Source organism: Battus philenor, unplaced genomic scaffold, assembly GCF_028537555.1.
Source record: "Battus philenor isolate CCGP_79_NKW_IND1 unplaced genomic scaffold, ilBatPhil1.0.hap1 SCAF_12, whole genome shotgun sequence".
NCBI classification, from domain to species: domain Eukaryota; kingdom Metazoa; phylum Arthropoda; class Insecta; order Lepidoptera; family Papilionidae; genus Battus; species Battus philenor.
In genome coordinates this window covers 12,282,345-12,300,122 of record NW_027181674.1, presented here as the reverse complement: position 1 = coordinate 12,300,122, position 17,778 = coordinate 12,282,345, and the positions used below count along the sequence as shown (strand labels likewise).

Below are 17,778 nucleotides of genomic sequence, written 5' to 3'. Positions count from 1 at the left end.
TTTAATTAACCCTTTCCACTCCAAGGCTGTTATGTAGCATCGATAAAATTTAATTGAATTATAGTATCTTGCGATTCTAGAATATGTTTCATTCATTCGTGATTTAAACATTTTAGTAACAAAAATCTTTCCTGTTTAAAAATTTTCCGCAAAAAAAGTATTACACCATGTCGAGTATCACTCGACAGTGGAGCTTGTGGAACAAAATCAGTGTCGATTGACACTTGACATTGGAGTGGAAAGGGTTAAAAAATTCCCAAGACTATAACAAATTTTGTTAGGGTTATTTATTCATTGTATTCTATTTTAAAAATTTTATTCGACTTTGATGTGAGATCCATGTAATTAATAATTTCTAAGGAAGGGAAAAAACATTGAGCTAAATATATATAGTAAACGGCATTTGATTTAGCACATCGAAAATATATTTCGTAAGAAATGTCAATCTTAAAACACAATCGGTTTTATCTACTCTATATACGTACATAAGTGTTGTCGATGCTGTGCTACGCTCATAAAAACCGACCTCGGACGAATGTAGCAGAAAGCTTTATTATTCTACCAGATAAAAAATGCATGATATTATATTTTTAACGGATGGTTTCTAAATTCAAATTTAAAGTATCTTTATTCAAGTAGATATTTGTTTGAATTATTCGTCATTTTTTTTTAATATTATATATAGTAAGCTCCCACCGATTCGGTTTGTTAATCTAAAAAGAGCCTGCCAATAACTACACAGTTGTTCTTTTCAAATGAAATTTCATAATTTTTGATGTATAAAATGTAATATCAATCATGTAAATAATTCAACAAACCAAGTTCAAATGTGTAGATGTTTCGATCCAATTAAAACTCTTGAATAAGATTTATAAAATAATATCATTTTTAATTTTAGATTTAAAAATAAGAAATGGAAGGTTTATAATTTGTTGTGATACTTAAATATATACTAGCTGTACTTGCGATTTCGTTCGCGTAGAATTTAACAGAAATTATTTAGGTAAGAAAGGGACTAATATATCATCCGCTATGCAGCAGTAGTTGTGCAAAGAACCTCATTGCTATATGCAGCTACGAGTATATATAAATATTAGTCCCTTTCTTACTTAGGATGGACTTCCGCAAGGTAACGCCTGAATGTATTAGATAGAAAATATTCAGGTTTTTTTTGTTAATTTTCGAATTTTTTTTTAAATTAAAATACCCCATGCTACTCCTTGTTACATCAGTTACCTATCAGTATAAGTCGAAATCAGTCTAGCAAAGCTATTTCAGCCATGTATTCCTTAGTTCGTAGTAGTATAGGACAAGGGACTCTCACAAAAGGTTCTCAAAAAGTGTTTAGAAAGATTTGTGTGTTAGAGTTTCTCCTGCAAACTATTTCATAGAATATACTACACCTTGGAAATGATGTCTTCACGTTCTGGCTATTTCAATGTTAATATATAAACCATTTTATGTTAATTAAAGAGTAGTACATAATTCCGTCGTGCTTCTATCGCCTGTTATTTCCTTATCTGTGGCAGTTCATCTTAACAGCTGACAAACTCAACGTCAACAAGAGATATAATCCATTGTCAGTTGAATAAAGAATTTTTAAAATTTTATCTTTTTAGTTTGCAGACCACGGTTTCGTACGCTCAATTCAGACGAAGGTTTATTACTCAGGATAACAGGTCGGATATCATACGAAACCTACAAGTGTCACGAACAATTTTTTTTAAATGATAATTTACAATAATATTTTTTGTTTATGGTCCTGTCAGTGGCGTAGCTAGGGGGTGGCGAGCGGGGCGGCCGCACCAGGCACCACAAGCAGGGGGGCACCAAAGTTGAAAATAATTTTTTTGAATTTTTTTTTATTATTTTGAACCAAATATATATATATATATATATATATATATATATATTAACTACATTCTGTTCTAAATTTTGAAATTATTTACTCTTTAGGGGGGGGGGGGCACCAAGCCCCAATCTGCCCCAGGCCCCAAATACCATAGCTACGCCACTGGGTCCTGTGGTCTATTGTTTATCCAAAGTAAGCAATTTTTAACTATATTCTAAATAATTTCGATATGATGTAGCCTATTTCGTTTTGAGCAGATATGTCCATAGGCAGTTGACAGGTAAAGTGGCATTATTAATTTTAAAACATCATTTTTGTTTTCTGTAACTGTTCTATGATTCCTAACAATAAATAAATAGTGTTTTATATTTTATATTATGTGACATAAAATTGCATTACAACAAGATAGACAAATACTATAGAAACGAAGAAAGAGATTTACGGGAACGTTAATTTCACAGATCTCTTTCATCTTTCTCTTACAATTTGCAATACTAAAGATTTACTGTATAATACCCTAGTACTCTGTCCCACACTACCTATGTGATGTTTTGTCAGTCGTGCGACAGAGATAACGCTCTACGAAGCCAAAACTAGCCGATTGTCTCTTTCTAAAGGTCGATGTGCAATATTTATCGCCAGGTATTGTAAGCTCTGAATATTATTTTTTGTATTTTAATGTTAAAAACAAATCCGTACATAGTTCTATAGCACTCTACAATAAAATAATTGAGGATAAATTTATTCATATACTCAAATAGAGTCGACCTTGGTGTGTGGGGAATTAGATTAAATTTTTTGGTCTGACGGCGGTAAAAAATCGTACGTTACAGTTTAAGGCATGCGCAATGAATTGTAAAGGATACGAAAAAGCTAACCGCGTTCAACATTGTCCCACAACCCGACTAGTATATGTAACTTTTTTAATATACATTTACAAAGCAAAAGAAAAAGAATTAAATGGTCGTTTATTTCAAATGTAACGGACACATCGCCATATAAACATTTCAATTTTTTATTTGATGTGGGCTCTTTTCGGATAAGGGCACCTTTAGATCCTTCGTAGCACGAGTTAAAGGAAGCTATATCTTCTTTCTCCTGAAAACCATATTAAATTTTACTCTTTCGGTACTCTTATCTTGACTTCTTCTTCATTTCCTCGTGATTGAGCTTCGTTGCATGTCAGTTTCTGTTACCATTTTCTTTCACGCTGTTCTATTAAATGTTTTAAGGAGTCGTGCACGGTGATATTACACTTTATTCAAACTTCGTCAGTACAGAGTATGTGAGCATGTGAAGTATGTGACCATCTTCTGGCTGTCTTTTATCCTCCACATCTTGAAAAATATTTATTATTGTACGTATCATTTATTACTATTCCGATGTGTTAGTTTAATACATAAATATAAAACCATTAGAAATATTTGAAGCTTATTCGAAGTTGTCTCCATTGGTTGCAATGCAGTCCTTTAAACCTTGAGGCCAGTAATCAATAGCAGCACGCACTCTTTCTATGAAAAAATCTTAAATACCAATCGTATAGATTGTTTTAGGGACCCCAAATTATCACGGCGTTTTGAGCAAGCATTACTCTCCAAAACTGACCATGGACTAGATGATTACTAGTCTTCAGTTCTGATGAAGTCCGGAATGTTTGTTCCTAACTGAGAAAGGGTGGACTAAGCTTTATAGCACAGCGCCGAGTCGTCTGAAAGGACAATTATTAGTTCTTGAATGTGTTGTTAAGAAGGTTAGCTACTTTTTAAGAATCGCCGATGTTTTCATGCCTTTTTCACATAAATATGGCTCAGTTAATCCTTTGTAGCTAACACCCTAACAAACCATTAATGAAGTCTGGTAATGCCAACGTTATACTCTGTGGACTAATTGGGAAGATTATTCAGACCTTTCAGCATACTTACGGTCATTTTTTTAATAAAAAAAAATTTAATTGTAAAAAATTTCTCATCAGTAAAGGCAAATTTTTCTTTGACTTCCCTTTGTGTGCCATTTAAGTAGTTGTTTTGATTTATACCCTATGATTATTACCCTATTCTTTTTTTAAATTATCATTTAAGAAATGCCCACTCGAGATCTTGGAGTCTTTCAAATCTATGGCCAAAATCGTTTCCTATCTCAAACAGGGTAAACAGACAACAAAACCGGGAGGTTTGTTATACTTGACAGCCCGGTACTCAAACCTTTGATAGAGAGTGTATGGAGGATTTTAAAAAATTGTGTTTGACACCATCTCTTTATCACTCCGCTCCGTTTTAATATGCCAACAATACGAATACAGCGTAAAAATAACAAAACACAATCAAGAATCATATAAAAATGACAGATTCAAAATTCCAAAGTAATTATTTATTTATTTTTATTTATAACTGTATTTATGGCCCGACAAAGTAAATAAATAAATAAATGTAACACATCGATGGTTAAAACTAATATAATACATTGACATTCCTATAAGCACTATATAGATTTGATCTAATTAAAATCGGAATGAAAAATTAAAAGCAATTTAATAAAGAAGTAACAGTTGAAAGCTATTAATAATTAATCTTCAATCAAGCATACCGTTACTCAGTGGCGTAGCTAGGGGGTGGCGAGTGGGGCGGCCGCACCAGGCACCACAAGTAAGGGGGGCACCAAAGTTGAAAATAATTTTTTTGAATTTTTTTTTGAATGATGAATAATGAAATGTTAAAAGAAAACCATAATTTAAAGTAAATAACATAAAACGAATATCGAATTATACTATTTTTTTACTAAAAAAGTTGTTAAATAATATGGTCATTAAAAAAAGTAAACGGTTACAAATTATAATATACACAGTGTTTAAGCCTTTCATTCGCAAAACACATAGTGTTTTTTAAAAGGGCCCTAAATCACAAAAACACATATCTGTGTTTCAAACTAGTCGTGTAGTAGACACTATTGATTTTGAAAATGTGATTAATGACTTTGTAGGCCAAAAAGCGAGGAATGTTCGTTTTTAAATTTTCCCAATAAATTTTATTAAGATCTTATGTTATTTTACATACTTTTATTATTATTTTTACCAAAAAATATATTTATATTAACTACATTCTGTTCTGAATTTTGAAATTATTTAGACTCTTTAGGGGAGGGGGGGGGGCACCAAGCCCCAATCTGCCCCAGGCCCCAAATACCATAGCTACGCCACTGCCGCTACTGCTTGTAAATTGTTAAGGGGTGCAGTAATATTTCTGAAATGCTGTATTTATGTGTTTAAATGTTAATACAACTTATTAACAGGTACCACATTTGAATCAGCATATGTGTAGCTAGCTCGCGAATATCAACCGATGTAAAAATAATCGTCTTGTTGACGGACGACGTACTTGGGACAACCGAGGTGTAACCAGGCTAATTTTAACACCGTGCGACTGCGATCTCTTGTGACTTGGGAACCCTTCCTGATATTAATCTCGCAGGTTAACACATAACCATGTAACTTTGGCAAATACAAGCATTCCATAATGGCGTTCTTTATGAAACTGTGCGGTCTAATTCAGTCTTTTATTTCAATTAAGATAAGAGACATCTCACAACATTTAGGTTTTGTACACCTAAAAATTTAGTCACCTAATCACCAGCGAGTTCCGACAGAAACATTTTAAGCGAAGAGGGAATATTCGTCTTATTGACAGACTAAACAGACACGTGTGACAATCGTCGCCACAACGAATCACGTCGTTCCGCACGAATGGGAACCCTTTATGATATTATTCCCATAAGTGTATAAATAACTATGTAACTTTATCAATACAAATTCCTTCCTTAGATTGCCGAGTGGCCCATGCTGCCCTGCAATCCACACTCTACACTCACTACACTAATATTAACACTGACACGGTCAGATAAGCCTTGCCATCACCGTAACATGTGTAACATAACTCCTGAAGATGCTCCGTGGAGGGGTGAAACACGTGTTGAGTGATTTATCGGTGGTAGTTGTGTAATTCGCATTGTTTGCCGCATGCGCATTTATCAGCGGGCTGGAGGGCGGTGCACTTTGTTGCACGACTACTGCTGCATCGGCGGAAGTGGGTAAATATTGGTCCTTTTCTTACTATAAATAGAGGAAAATAACCAATTCATATAATACAAGAGGCGGTCTTATCGCTCGAGGCGATCTCTACAAGACAACCTTTGGATGGAGATGAGAGACGTGAGAGGATGGTTGGACGTGAGAGGGCAGTTTAGGGTGTACGTACATACAAATACGTACGTATATATATGAATTTAGTAACGTTACTAAACAAATACATACATACAAGAATACTTACATATACATTTATACACATATACATTGCTAATTACTACTATACTACATATATTTACGTGGAAAAGGAACTACATAAATAGGAATATTTAAGAGATGCTACACAATATCCTCTTTTAAAGGCGATGTTAGTTATGATATAAATAAAAACAGCACTTTACATTTTTAATAGCCATTAACTTTGAAATTATAGAATTGTAAGATTAATATCACAATAGATACTTATCGATACATAAACGATTTAAAATTAATTGGCTTATTGATTCATATTGCTCTGATGCATTTGTTGTTACCAAAAGCACCATTAATAACGGTCACACCGACAATGTTGGTCGCCATTTTATTTTGTTTTCAACAACTTTTCATCGGTATTCCTGGTTTAAGCATTTTAAATTTGGAAGAAGATAAAGACGTAACTGATTGCGTAGTTAAAATAATAAAATCATTTCAAAATGTTGCCTCAGTTACAATAGTCTATCATAATCAAGAAAGTAATGAAATAACGAAAGCAATTAATAACATGAACTTTGTGACGGTTGTATCTCGGACAAAATATTTCACAGATCATGTATCCAATGACGCGTATATATTGAACGTATTGAATGATAAAGACTTACAAGAAATGCTAATCATGGTAAAACGTGACGTCAACTGGAAACCAAATGTAAAATTTTTAGTTATTGTAAAAAATATGACAGCAGATTGTGTTTTAAATGTATTCGAACATCTACTAGATTTCCGTATCTCAAATGTCGTAGTTATAAACGGTTCAAAAGATATGAACATGTATTCATACGATATATACGAGCATAATTCATGTGGTACTAGATTTAATAGAATTAAATCTCTCGGTAAATGCAGCGACGCAAATTTATCTAATATTTATCCTTCGAATATACACACTACACTTCGAAACTGTTCATACCGAGCCTTAATATCAGATTCACCACCCTTTACCTCAATAGAAGAACGAAGAATAAGAGATTCTGAAAATCTAGGAGTTGAGCAATATGTTCTGGAGATGTTATCGGAGATAGAAAACTTTAAAATCTCCTATGTAACCTATGGTGGCAGTGAAGAATTTTCTACCATAACAGATAATTTAACAGTTACAGAGCCTATGAGTTTCATATACCAGAATAACGTGGATATTATTTTAGGAGCAATGATACTGTTAGATCAAAGAGCAAAGGCATTTGATTATTTGTGGGCGCATGTGATATTAGCGGATGAATTGAAAATCATTGTCAAGAAAGTAGGAGAGTTGCCACTATGGAAAAATTTATACATAGAATTCAATTCTACCGTTTGGATTCTTTTATTTTTAGCTTTTATAATAGTTCTAGCTATTATAACATTACGATTTGGAGAGAAAGACATTGGAGCGTTAGTTTTGATGATGGCGGAGTATTTATTACAACACGGAAGCAAATTAGGAAGAATGGTTAAGATGAGATGGTTACTTATCTATTAGATTGTGTTCGCATATCTGATAAATATTTACTACCAATCTAGTTTAACTAGTCTAATGACGTATCCAAGTCAAAGTTATCAAGTTAAAAACGAGAATGATCTTTTGGAGTATAAGGTAAAACCATATTTTAGTTCTTTCTTCAGTCAATTTATAGCAAGCCTCGGAAACAAGCGTCCTATGAACTCGAACCATGAGTGTGGCTTGCAATTAGAGTGCATCGCTAAAGTTAGTGAATCTTTCGACGTTTACACCGTCGTACTATATTCTTTGTATCAACAAACAAAGGGTTTGTTTATCGACGGAGAGGGAAATCATCTTCTCTATCCATTCGAGCAACCTTATAATAAAATTATATACGCTATATATTTTTACAAAGGTTTTCCACTCCTGGATAAGTTACATCGACATACTTTGCACATAAAAGAAAGCGGTTTAGTGGATAAATATTTAAACGATTTCTATTTAAGACATAATAGAATATATTATATAAAAATGCGAAGTTTTAATAGTCACTTTATGATTCCGTGGCATATTCTCGTTATTGGGTACGTTATGTCCACGATTTGCCTCCTTCTAGAGCTCGTTGTTCATCATTACTAGGTTTTCTTCTTTTTTTTCGATTCTAAATTAATATTTTTTTCAGAGGATTAATTTTAGAATGTCTTAAATACGCCAATAACTTCTAGCGGTATAAACTATGCACAGAGGAATGGTAAACAATTATTAATTTTAATATATAGTGACTATAATATTAAAAAGGCTTATTCTTATTATATTATCATTACGTTATTATTTCTGTTATCATTGATATTTGGATAGCGTGTAAATAAATTAATTGAAATGAGCTACACATTCTCTCTCTTAAAGCTTTTATATCTATAATGAATTACACTGTAATGCGGCGTATTACATTAGAAATTTTATATATATTTGTTTCTTTTTTTTTCCTTAAAAAAAATTATATAAAATAATTTGAACCCGTTGCCTGCCTTTTTGAAATATTTCATCTGTAGCAAAAATACCGCCAAATCTTAAGTCGATAAATTGTTCAAAGAATGCGTTATCGAGCGACAACCCACACCTACGGTCTCTCTCTCTGAGATTTTTACACCACGTAACTCCACGGGCGTTCAAATGACCCAAGAAGTTGGTGACGTAACGGGCTAACAAGGATTACAAGGAATCCTTTAATTTTGGTTACAAAAGGTTAAGGCTTAATATCCTCTCAAACTCTTCCAAAACTCACTCCGGCAAAAATTCTTGAGAATTCTTCATACATTGCATAGCAAATCGACAGGACTTATTTTTCTAAGTTTACGGGAAACATCTTGGCGACCTTTGGGGGAGGTCTGTGCCTTTCAGTGGGCGTCTATAGACTGACATGGTTGTCATGATGGTCATCGAACGGCGTTGGTTGAAGGCAGCTTTCTACTGATCCTATTGGAAATCTTTGGAAGTGGCCTATGTCCAGCTGTGGACATTCTGCGGCTGAAATAATAATATGTAATCTTAATTATGAGCTTCATTCCAAAAAATTATGGCAACATTAACCACCGTCCATTGTCCATTTTACGGAGTGAATCTTTTTGCTTATTCGTGTATTAATACAGCCATTTATAAATCGCATAAATATAAATTTTATTTTAAAACTACCTTATTCGTATGTTCCTAAAAAACATTCAAAGTGAGGGTATTAAAATAAAACACAACTATAATTTATTAAAAAAACCATTTATTAAAAAATTTATTACAAAACATATATATGTGTGTATATCTACTAAATCTAACCACATATTATTGGACCATTAAATTGTTCTATATGTTATTTTAAATCTAAGTACAAATATCCACCAGGATCCCTGCATACTATAAAACTTAAATCTAGCGTCTGGCAACACTGCTACCGGAAAGTCATTTATATAAATAGTGCCCAATCTCGCGTCATGTCAAACTGACATGTGCGTATAATTTTTTGTAAATGCATCAAAATCTATTTTTCTATATATCTTACAAATAAACTTTTCCAATAATTTGATTAACTTTTAAACATTTCTCTACACAATCTTTTATTGTATACATAAATAAATGTCAGCGTGAAAAGTCGCTATATTGTTTAAAATTATTGAGGGTAGACGAACATTAGTAAACCGTGTGGGTAGGTACAAATAACGTCTCACCGGCGATACAAACACAGTTTAAACGCCGGAGCATTCGGATCTTTTACACCAGGGGTGGCGAAGCGTTTTTGGTAGTGCGAGCCATTTTACGAAATTTGAAAGTTTTTGCGAGCCGCAATTAAATACACGTAAAACACGTTTTACATTTTTTCACGTTTTTTTACAAACATCATATTTATTGAAATTATTGAAACAAATATACAAAATATGTGTATTGAATTTAGATGTAATGATAAACCTATATGACAGCACTCCTAATAATACTTAAGATGCCGGTTAGTTAATTATAATAGGTATGGATTTCGCTAATTTTATGGTGGAATAAAAATAATAATTATTCAAACCAATAATTTATTTTATTTCCCAGAAGCTGACATAGGTAGTATAAATTTAAATTAAAGATTTTATTCATTTGAAGAGCCGCATGTGGCTTGCGAACCGCAGTTTGGCCACTCCTGTCTTATACTTTTATATTTTTGTCAAATATAAAATTTTCCGAAATTGTTTTGATTTTGAAGTATTTTGCAAAATATATTAGTATTAGTAATGCCGACAAAGGTGACACGTATTTTTTATAAAACATCATTTATGCTATTTCTCCGACATATATAGGCTCTTTGATTATAGCTTCCCAAGTAGTCTATTGTTCCAATGTGGATGATAAAATGAATAAATAAATACTTTAAGCAGTTTAACAGCCTCAGTGGTGCTATTGCGCCGACATATATAGGCTTTGAAGACTATGAAATAAAATTTACAAATGTATACAATTAATATTTAGATATTTTATTCATATGAATGTGATAAACTAAATCCAATTTGCGTGTTCCTTGTTTTAAGTGAATGGCAAGCCGGTAGGGCAAGACAAACATTTTTATTAAAATCACATTATTCGGCAAATTGGGGGCAAAGTATTATGTGGATTATAAATTTTACAAGTATTTTTTTCACAATGTATAAATAAATGCTGTTATATTTATTTATAATTCATTGTCCACATAAATCACATATTTGAATGTATATTTACCTAATATTAAAGCATTGGCTTATTATAGAATACTTTTTTGTAACAAAAAAAATCTGAAAAATACGGATCAATAATTTTTTACACCTTTAAAGATTTTAATTACACATATCTTGACATATACATGATATTTTTACTTTCTTATGTCAATGACAGGTCAGTTAAAATCTTTTGAGTTGATATACTCGGAGATTAGTTAAATTTATTAATAATTTTAACTGCTTCCATAATATCTAGCCCTAGATTAATTTTAAGCAAATATGTATTCAATTATTTTATCTCTGAGAACAAATAGTCTTGTCATAGAGCAATGAATGGTATCTGATTTGTATATATTATTACCATAGATTAAATATTTAGTAGAAACCACAATTTTTTTAATTTTCCTGGCATACATTACTAAAGAGAATGATTTTTGTATTAATTAAAAACAAGGCACTCGATTACATATAAAAACATTTTCAAAGTTGTCATGATAATATTTAATTTAAAAGTTAAATTTAATTATATAAACTGTTAATCAATAAAATATATATATCTAATATCATTAACAAAATTAACTATGCGAATTTGATACATTTCAAACATAGTTTGTGTAAAGACACCATTGATCACAGACCAGTCTCAATTTATCATCTATATATATATAACAATTAATATTTTGTAAACGACCAATCACCTACACAAAATCAGTACATAATGAATACATATATATTTCTAAAACTTCTCATCAGACAGGTCCGTCTAATTTATTTCTACCGTTTGACATTAATGACATTTGACGTCACGCGTTTTTTTTTTTTTGGTTGAAAAATAGGGCAATAACACTTTAATCATAAACATCTCTTATATTCGAAGTTATACCCACTATCACAATACCTGCGTTTAACTACAAAACTGTTGGAACTCTTTCCGCACAGTGGTAAAGTTCCAACTGAAAGTAATATATACACTAAATAAAATTTTAAATTTATTACCTTATCTAGTGGACCTGAGTTTCCAGCGAAGGAAGAGGAAAGCTGAAACGCGAAGAACGACGAAGATGAGACACAGCGCTGCAATGTCCAGCGTTATGTCAGCGTCCAGCATGTCCAGCTCCTCCAGGGTTGTGTTCGGATTTTTGAAGTGACAGTATGTCTGTTGATAAATTCATAACTCCCCTTATATATATGTTAAGTTGTAATTTTTTAAGAGTTGTGGGCTGTCTTTGATAAAGATTACGTATAAGTAAATTATATGACATAGAAGTCCTACCTATTTTTTGTCCTACCTATTTTCAAGAAAAAGGTTAAGAACCATTTACTAGACCTATAATTATCTATCTCTTAGTTCATTTCTTTTCTTCTTGCTTCTTTTTGAGGCAAGTGCGATCGAACCAATACTGATCGGAGTCAGTTAGATGTTTTGATTTATTATTGTATTATATTTATAATATGTATTAAATCTTTTTTATTATAAGTATATATGTTTTATACGTATGTATGGATGTTTAAGTATGTATGTCTATGTATGTTTATGTATATTTATGTTCATTTGTTTGTGAATATGTATTTTTTTGTACACGTGAACTATCGTTTATAAGTACTTTTATCTTTTCCTTACTATGATTGTCTGTAAGAGATTGCCTTGTGTGATAAGACTGTCCATTGTACTTTTCTGTATATTATTGTAAAACTTATTGAATGTATCTTATCGTGTACAATAAAGAATATTAAATAAATAAATAAGTCGTTAGTATAATGCATGTGTGACTAACCTGATGACACTGTAGCTTAGTACGGTTGAAGGAGTAGGTGGCGAGCGCAGTGCCCTCGAACCCGTAGCGGATGTAAGACAGGTACGTGATCCAGCGCAGGTACACAGGAATCGCGTTGAAAGATACGAAGAAACCGCTGAACAGTAGAAAAGGCACCGACATAACGGGCGCCAGGAATACACCGTTCTGCAAAAAATGATAATAATGGGTCATTCACTTCACGCGCATTTTGTGTTATACCCACTTTTGTTCTGTTAAATAAACACATAACCACAAACAGATAAGAACAAAAGGTTTCAATCGAAACAAACAAGTTAACTTCGGTTTTCTTATTGATTAATTTAGCTATGAGTCCTAAATAAACATTACATCTATTTAAGTATTTGCAGTAGTTCAGGTAATAACGCCTCGCTTGCTTATTTCATTTCGAAGAAGGACTCGCAAACTTCTACAAAGCAATTAACATTAAAAATTGATTTCCATAGTAAGTCATAAATTAATAAAATAATTTATAGAGATATAGAGGAATTTATTAAAAAAAGAAATAAAATACATTTCGAAAAGTATTACAAGCGCTGAGAATTATAATATATACCATCAATATCGCTTCCATGATTATAAACATTGTGAATAAACTGGCTTATCTAATACTCTCAAACACTCTCACATTCTCTCACTCTCTCTGACTCCTCACACTCTCTCAAGCTCTCACGACCTTTCTCAAATACCCTCTTTACCTATCCCTCTTTTAAAAGAAGCCTATCAACAAGCAAAGTAGTAGGAAAGATAGAGTAGTAGTAATAAGTTAGTAATTATAATGTTTACAAACCTGCACGTTCATAGCGGCGCCTACAACCAAGCCGACGCTTTGCGCCACGAACGAGATGAGCAGGCACGAACTGAGGAACATTGCGAACCGGAACCACTCCAGCGGCTGTGACGTCAGCAGGTACACGATCACCACGTAGATCACGCAGAATATCGCCTGCACACGACATAAACTTAATGTCAATCCGTTATTCAAGTACAAAATTTAAACCCACTACATCATCTTCATGTTTATCATGTCAGCTGATAGACTCTCACTGCAAGGCAGGGACTTCCTCCAAAGATCATCTTGATGACCGGTCTTGCGCTGCCCGCATCCAGCTCCTTGGGACTTTACCTATGTCGTCGGTCCAACTACTAGTCCAACCTTAACTTATGCCGCGTCCACCGGCTTGTAATCGCCTTTCGTGGACCTCGTGACCCCAACGTGACGTGAAGAGCAAATCTACAAGACATGTTGATGGCCTAGGTTCATCTGCAGATCACCTCATTTATAGTTCGAACTTGCAGCGAAACTGTGCACAGTCCTCCTCCATTACTCCTTAGGTCACCTTGAGCCTTCTTATAAGGCCCTCCGTAAAAGGGTCCGTAACTTATCACCGGCAACACACTATTCAAAAACGTGTGTAATTAATGAAGGAAAAAATAAAAAACATGTTTACATTCAAACAAACCAATCTCACCTGGAACGGTATGTCGGACACTGTGATCGCGAGGTAGTACGAGCGCAGGGAATACCATCTGTTGAAGTGTTCTTTAACCAGCACCGGCATCTCCAGTGGAACTGGAATAGACAATGCAAAAGGTTAATTAAGAAAACAGAGTCCAAATTGATGAGACATAGACAATAGAGATGAAAAGTCCAATGAATAGAATGTTTAAACTCTAAAAAGATGCTTCAACTCAGGGCAATGGTTACTTTACCACAATTAGGATTCTGGGTATCCCAACAAAATACGAATACGAGATATATATATATATATATATATATATATATAGAGAGAGAGAGAGAGAGAGAGAGAGAGAGAAAGGTAGCAATGTGTATAACTCATAAACTCTTAACAAACATCATATTCTCTCATAACAAAGAATTTCATTTCAGATGTATATACTTTAAATCAGTTAAAGTTAATTAATTTAAAAAACACAGGTCATTTCTAACCAGGGGTTTTTGAAATCTATAAGAGAGGCCAATATCCGGCATTGTACATCCTACAGCTGAAATGATGATGATAAAAAAATACTCACAACTAAGAATGGTGATGGTCATGGACGTGTACATAAGGAACAGCATGTTGAAGAACAGGAAACCGAGATTCGAGAGCACCTTGGAGCCGTCGTCGCCTATGTCGTAATATAGCGCGCCAATCAGGAAGCCCACCAGAATATGAGCGAACAGACGCAGGTACATCAAAGTCTGTTGGCAAAGGTAGACTTTATAAACATGGATTTATTCAATTTCTTCGCTTAGGACAAAAAATACAATAAAAATATGTTTGTTATGTTTTCGACATTAACTAATGTTGGACGGCATAGCCGTAATACGCTCATTGAGTTAAATGCTTTCCTTCTTTTCAGCTTTTTCCTTTTCATCCTTCTATAATCTGAACATTTTTAACCCTACAATGGATAAAGTCACAACGGTCCGAAAGCGCCGATGCTGTAGATGAACTGGTCAGGAGAGGTTTCAGCATGTTCATTTACATAGCCCATCATCCTTCTACCAGTCTGTAAGGCCAGATCTCTCACATCGGAGCCCAAGTAAAAGTGTCAAGCTAAGAAGGCCCTGTCTACTATAAGCTACCGGTTCTCTTATACCCTGGTCCAAGTGTCGCGAACACGAAGGCGTCTGACGCCAAGAGTCCTCGTCCTTCCATCTTCATCTTCAGTAGCCGATATTGTAACAGAATACGGACCTAACCAAACTGCAATTTCCAGAATCATTCTTTAAATCACTTAATTGAAAAGGGTTTTAAGGTACCCGTCGATGATTTGATTGGAAACCATCTAGAAAGATATGACGACAAAGGTATTTAACTATCACCTAAAACAACTAAAATCTAATTAGAGATATAGATAGTACTACGAAGGCCGTTCCCGATAGAAATGTGTTATGCCCCATGGGTAAAGATTTACAAAAAACATGCATACCCAATCTCTCCTGCTGAAAAGCAGAGTTCTCTTCAGTACCACCCAGAACTGAGTGAGCTCGGAGGTGGCGTACCGGCGCGGAGACGCCACGTCGCCCAGTAAAGCCTCTTCCACATTATCTGGCTTCTCTGTGTCCATTTGAACCACGAGCGGTTCACCTGAAATATTTTTCCCTTGCTATAACTCCATTTTTATCTTATATTAGTTAAACACTAGTGAAAATTGACCATCAATTGGTCATCGTTGAATATAAAAAGTTAAATAATAAAAGGTACTTCAAATATTCATTTATTAGAAAGTTTTGAAGCTTTTACATCAATTTGCAATCACCTCATTTAAAGTGATCACTCTGAACCTCTATTGTAGTGTACTATAATTAATTTAATATGTAGGAATCTGAATTTTGAAAACGGTTTTTCTCTGTTTAATTTATTTTTGAATAAAATGCCGTCGTCATTTTAGTCCATAGACACCCACTGCAAAGCACAGGCCTCTCCGACTGATATAATTTACTTGTTTCTGTGGTTAGTGATTGTCTAGCCAAGACACTGATTGAAACTAAATAAACAATCTGTTGATTCTATGACATTGAACCGATGAAAGAGAATTTATTAAATAAATACAAATTCTTTTAATTCATTACAAACGTGGGTCAAATGCATTGTTGTACATTGTGATTGTTTATTGCCTCATCTTTGTGTCATTGACGTCCAAAATCAGTCACCGACACGGGTTAACACGTTTTCAAATTTTCATTTATATATATATATATATATATATATATATACATATATATATATATATATATATACATATACATATCTATAGATCATTGTATCTCACCTTTACCCTTCGCAATTTCGTTGGCAGCGTATTGCAAGATGCCGTTCTGCAGGTGGCTCGTGCCGTTGGCTTCTTTGGAGGACTCATCGCTGAACTTCTCTTGAACCTGCGCGAGGTCGTTCTTGTTCCACTGGCCGGCAGATTTCAGCGACGTCTCCATGTCCTTCTTGTTGTTGAAGTCCGGCAACTTGGCGTCGGGGAAAGGCACCCCATTTCTGTATTCAAAAAATTGTATTTTATTATACGTCAATAATTATTGACCTGTGTGTGGTGGTCCAATATACAAAGCTAATTACAGGTATTTCAGAGTAAGCACTTTACTTATATGAATAATGTAAATGATATACAAAACTCAATAATTTACTTTATGTACATATAACAACAATGTTTCTATCCGAAGGTAGAAGTCGTTACTGCAACACAGTCAAGATTTTATTAATGGCCGCTGTTTTTGAAAACCTCTCACACTTCCCCTGTCTAGGGTACATAGGGACATAACAACATTATTAATATCTTCACATAATTGTATTATTTACATCCTCACCTTTCTTCCATGTCAATAATTGTAACGCGTATGATTTGGCATACGCGTTACAATTATTATTAGAGTTTTGGCTGTTATTATATCAGGGCGCGTTGGAAACTTGGCTTTAAATGAAGAATGTCATTTACATATAATGAGTGTGTTAAAGTGGATAGACTTCTTTTTCTACCTTTTTATTGATTCATCCTAATACCATTGGAACCATAAGGCTTAGAGACTTGAAATATGGTGGGAATATTTCTTTTGCCGAGTAGAAATAAGCTAAGAACGGATTTTTCGTCGGAAAAATAGTTAGAATTGTATTAACCATTTTACTGTTATTCACCGAGTCATTTTGTCACGAAAACCGTCAGTTTCAGTGCGTCTGTTGCTCCGTACATTGTAACATGAGTCGTTCTAAAATAACCCTTTACTGTTTTTATACATTATTTTTATAAAATAAACGTGTGACGGGCTATTTATTCGGACATTGTTTCGATTGTTAGTGATTCTGACGTGAAATAATATACACAAGTAGTGATGATAGCACTATTATTAAGTAAGAAAAGGACCAATATTTAGCCACTTCCGCACACGCAGTGTCAAACACACTGGCACCTGGCACTAATCGGTGTAACATAACTCCTGAAGATGCCCCGTGGAGGGGTGAAACACGTGTTGAGTGATTTGACGGTGGCAGTTGGGTAATTCGCATTGTTTGCCGCATACGCATTTATCAGCGGGCTGGCGGGCGGTGCACTTTGTTGCACGACTACCACTGCGTGTGCGGAAGTGGCTAAATATTGGTTCCTTTCTTACTTAGGATGGACTTCCG

At 33.9% G+C, this 17,778-nt stretch overlaps 2 protein-coding genes across 3 annotated transcripts in view; both read right to left on the bottom strand.

Moving 5' to 3' along the window:
- Ent1 (Equilibrative nucleoside transporter 1) overlaps nt 1-17,778 on the bottom strand; it is a 466,176-nt gene that overhangs the window by 367,093 nt on the left and 81,305 nt on the right. The window lies entirely within an intron of this gene.
- Nucleotides 10,172-17,778, bottom strand: part of LOC137933072 (ATP-binding cassette subfamily G member 4) — a 51,560-nt gene continuing 43,953 nt past the window's right edge. For both annotated transcript variants that reach the window (XM_068776828.1, XM_068776826.1), the window contains 7 exons: nt 16,421-16,635; nt 15,578-15,735; nt 14,675-14,843; nt 14,110-14,210; nt 13,428-13,583; nt 12,599-12,784; nt 10,172-11,979 (listed from right to left, as the gene is read on the bottom strand). In XM_068776828.1, the coding sequence (XP_068632929.1) occupies nt 11,821-11,979; nt 12,599-12,784; nt 13,428-13,583; nt 14,110-14,210; nt 14,675-14,843; nt 15,578-15,735; nt 16,421-16,635 (1,144 nt within the window). In that variant the 3' untranslated portion in view covers nt 10,172-11,820. The remainder of the gene's footprint in view (nt 11,980-12,598; nt 12,785-13,427; nt 13,584-14,109; nt 14,211-14,674; nt 14,844-15,577; nt 15,736-16,420; nt 16,636-17,778) is intronic.